At 37.1% G+C, this 4440-nt stretch overlaps 1 protein-coding gene across 1 annotated transcript; it reads right to left on the bottom strand.

Annotated features, from left to right (window-relative positions):
- Positions 1-1087: 1087 nt before the first annotated feature.
- Positions 1088-3848, bottom strand: LOC137729704 (transcription factor HHO6-like). Its single transcript, XM_068468712.1, has 5 exons — positions 3375-3848; positions 2870-3129; positions 2373-2751; positions 1758-1834; positions 1088-1545 (listed from the first exon to the last, which is right to left on the bottom strand). Exons 1-5 carry the CDS (start codon positions 3586-3588, stop codon positions 1285-1287), a joined length of 1191 nt encoding a protein of 396 aa, XP_068324813.1. The 5' UTR covers positions 3589-3848; the 3' UTR covers positions 1088-1284.
- Positions 3849-4440: the final 592 nt, after the last annotated feature.

Below are 4440 nucleotides of genomic sequence, written 5' to 3'. Positions count from 1 at the left end.
AGGTAGCAGAGAATCCATGTAGAGTTTCACTTTTGAGAGTCTCTTTAGCAGTTATAGACCAAAAATGAGATATTGAAAATAAAAGTTGTTATCTACCTGGGAATGCATACCTATATGAGAAATGCTAAGGAAACTCTTTTATAGTAAAACTTTCCATAAACTCTCCGCCACCTCATATTTTTTGCACAATATTTCATAATATTGACATAAAAATTATGCCAAAAAGATGAGTTGGTGGATAGTTTCACTTTTGAGAGTTTCTATGCCTAGATATACATCATTATTTTGACAGAAGCTGACTTGATGAAAAGAAGAACAGAAAAGGCGCACACCAGTCTACACAAACGTTTGTGATTTGCAAGAAATTTTCAGTGTAACCGGCATACGAGATGGTACACTATACAAATGGTGGGATATGTGTGTTAAAAAGTTAATAACTTAAAAAATAAAATTTCTCACCACTTACATAAAAACACATGGTGTATCACCCGTGTTCACGTTACAATGAAAATTTTCTCGTGATTTGCATTTGGAGACTTTTGATGACAGATATTCCACTAAATTTCCCAATAATTTTTTTTGATGTCAGATGACATTGGAGATTATTTTCAATTTTTTGGTTCAAATGCTCTGAAGCTAGCTGATGGATTTCAAACATTTTGTTCCTCTTATCTGCATCTGGGATGAAGCGTGGTTTAGCTCTTCAGCTTCAACCAATATTTTCATCCACGGAGTTGTTATTGGCATTTAAAAAATATCACCATGTACTCCAAGTTTATAAAACCTGAGGAAAATTAATATAAAGAGGAATACCTAATGATATTTTTGAAATGCCAATAACACCACTAGTTCATTATTCATTCGAAGAAAATTAAACAATGGAACTTTAGAAAGTCTAAACAATAAAAAGTGATCAAGTTTTGCAGGTTTAGCTTTCAATAGATTGAAACAAAAACAGATCACTTGAGATCATGATCGAAATGTTGCACCTGAACAGCTCAATAATCCCCATCCAAAACACTTCAAATATAAAACAATGATACTTCCGTGGAAAAATAGCATTGTTTCTTTCATGGACACGAGGATCTAACCAGAAATAAATCTTATACGGATTTTGAAACAATAAAACTCATTCAAGACATAAAGGACGAAGGGAAACTAGTCCTGCAAAATTTCATCGCCGCTATCGATGTCTCTCTCCCTCTCAAGATCCTTCTCCTTTTATGTATAATGTAAGTATTTTCTATCTTTGTATTCATTAGCTCTCCCAATGTATAAATATCTCTATACATCATCTTTTCCGGGTTTGTGAATGTGACCTTTCCAGCTATGATTTTCGGATTTTGCATCTTCATCATCTTCGTCATCTCCACCAGTTCCGGTTAATTGGAGGGGACCTTGGGGTGAGCCAGACTGGGAACTACTAGCCTTTGAAGAGTCTGTGTATTGATCATGGGACGTCCACAAACCCCCCAAAACAACAGCTTGATTTTTCGGGGCTGCTGTTGTGGCGCCTGGAACTCTTCTTGTGTGAAGTCGGTATTTCTGCATTGACAAAAGAAAAATTGCTCAAATTTCAACATCAACATTCAGTGTCAAAAGTAATAAAAGTCCTTGACGTGCCATTTTATTCTTTCAACGGATGAACATTCCTGAGGGGCTTCCTCAAGAAGCCAAGACCTTCTCCTTTTGTAACTTTGAAAAATTTGTACACAATCAAAGAGAAGCAAAGAAGAAGGGGGGAACTCAAAACCGACCTGCAAATGGCTCTTCACTTCGTCATTCGTCAAGCCATCAACCTGCATAAGTTCCCTAATTTGCTTTGGTGTGGCCACTGCAAGATCATAAAATCTCAAGTAAGACACTGCATATGGTGGGGCAAAATAGAGTGTAGTAATCCACCGCAAAACAATCAATCCATCTTTTGGGCTACCAAATCCATGAATATCAGTTATGCAATGGATATTCGGTCTCTCTACAGATTCATGCGAATATCCTTACACAAGATTACATACGTTGATTGATGGCACATAAATATTTGTAGCACACTGCACACTACAGGTCAACCTTTTGAAAAGTAAAGTAGCCAAAGAAGGAAATGCCCATACATGCATCTTTTGCAAATTCAAAGTCCAAACATTCGACAATCCACAGTTCCAACGTGAAAACTAATGAATCCAGTCTATGGAAACTAAACAAATATGCAAATCAAATAAAGTCGGGAACCAACTCCAAGTTAAGTGGTTAGAATCTAGACTCAATATCTAACTGTTGACGAAAACAAAAGTTCCAATATCTTACTTTACATTAGGACCTGCATTTTCAGATTCAATATCTAACTTTTGACGAAAACAAAAGTTTCAATATCTAACCTTGTGAACCTCCAAGTTGCTGCAAGGTATTGACGAATCTCCGATGCAACTCCGGCGACCAACACCTTCTCTGTTTCCGGCTAGTTGGCTGCTGCGGCAGAGTGCGCATATTGGATTGAGCATTGGCAGTAGGGAAGGAGGTTGACCGGCCACAAGTGGATCTTGAACCACTGGAAGTCGATTCCTCCCTTGGATTCTTAATCCCTGGAGTGAGCAGAGACAGCCCACGAACTGGCAATTCCTCCTTCTCTTCTAGCCTTACCGGCGTCACAGAAAAAGCAGGGTACCCCTTAAATGGCATAAATGCTTTTCCTCCAGTCCTATTTCCACATGTCTGGAAAGGATCCTCATTTGCTACCCCGTTTTCTGCTTCATTTCTCTGCCATAATTTTATCAGATTATCTCAGTTAGAAGATAAATTTCAATAATTTTATGTAGTTTTGTTTAGAAGATAAATTTCAATGCTTTTATGTAGTTTTGATGTTTCATTCGTTTACCTTAGAATCAATTTCGGAAACTCGCTTTCGATCATATGGGAAATCACTAGAGGGATGTTGTTGATAATTATCAGTGTTCCAAAGCTGAACAGAGCTCATCCAATTCTTCTTATCCCTAGAGTCTTTTTCTTTCTTATTGTTATTGCTACTTCCTCCCTTGTTTTTATCACAATCATTCTTCAGTGGTATGAATTCTTCCAGCACTGGTTGAATATCTGGAGCCGTACATTGCATTGCTTCTTCCTTCAGAGCTCGAATCACTGCAAACAATATGAACAAAAACAACCCAGCAAAAGAAAAGTTAAAAAAATAAGAACCCATCAATCAATATCTTCAAAACTCAAAACCCATGATCCAAAATCAACAGAAACCAAAAACCCATTTCTGAAATCGAACTAAATGAATTATTTCTGGATACCCATCTATCGAAATCATCAGGAATCCAAAACCCATATCCCAAATTTTTAAAAAGCTGTGAAAGAACTGGAAAATGTGTATAACGAACCATCGTTCAAGAGGAGCATGCAGAGAGGAAGCTCGCGCTTGAAGGCGTCGATCTTCCTCATCTCGTCCTCCAATCTATTGACAAAATCGTCAAGCTTGGACAGCCTCTCGGACACATTTCCGATCATTGAAACCTCCTTGAGGAAATCACTGATCGTTTTGGGCACAAACATGGGTCTAAAATCCAAGCTCAGTTCTGGAGGAACCGAAGACATTTCAATTTTTGGAGATTTAGATCCTTTCTTTCTTTCTTTTTTCCAGATAATTGGTTTCTGCTGTAATCTCTCTATCTTTTGTGTGAATTAACCAGAGAGGTGGAAACAAAGAACCAGAAATAGTGAGGATCTATTTACATAGGAGATGATGTTATACATATATAGTGATTGATGAAAAATGGAAAATGGAAAGGCGTGAGGAAGAAGAGAAGATTCTATTGAGGGAGAGAAAGCACGGCCAGGTTTGAAGGGTTTTGAAAAGTCTCTTTCGTGGCGTCGCATATTTTATCTACCGTTCCGTGCCTCCGGAGTATCAACTCGGGCATCAAATTTTTTTTTTTTTTTTTTTTTTTTTGAAACCTTTTAGGTTAGTTCACTCAGTCATTGAAAATCTATTTAAAATCACACTTTAACTCCCTCATGTTTTGGTCGACTTCAATTTCAATTTTATACATTTGTTCTTTATTTCATTTCAATTTTATAAATCTGTTAGAAATTTGTTACGTTAATCGTTGAATAATGACGTAGTAACAGTAAATTCCACATTTGTGTTAACATGGTTGCCAAACTTATGTCACATGACCAAACAATTAATAAAAAATATTTAATGATTGATGATTACTTCACTTCATTTAATATTTTATCTAAAAAATTAAAAAAATAAGTAAAAATAATCACACATCTTTCCCTTCCTTGAACACGGCAACAACACCAAAAGCAGAACCCCCGCCTCAAGTTTGATGAGTCTGAATCTTCTAAAGAGCAAAAGCGACGATGCCCCTTGATAGGGAGAACCCTAGGGGCGCGACCAAAGAAGATCACCCTCGTATCCCCATCAAGGCAAAGGTCTTG

The sequence above is a fragment of the Pyrus communis genome, chromosome 3 (assembly GCF_963583255.1).
Source record: "Pyrus communis chromosome 3, drPyrComm1.1, whole genome shotgun sequence".
In the NCBI taxonomy this organism is placed as follows: domain Eukaryota; kingdom Viridiplantae; phylum Streptophyta; class Magnoliopsida; order Rosales; family Rosaceae; genus Pyrus; species Pyrus communis.
The sequence above is the reverse complement of the archived record's forward strand: the minus strand, read 5'-3'. Positions and strand labels throughout refer to the sequence as shown.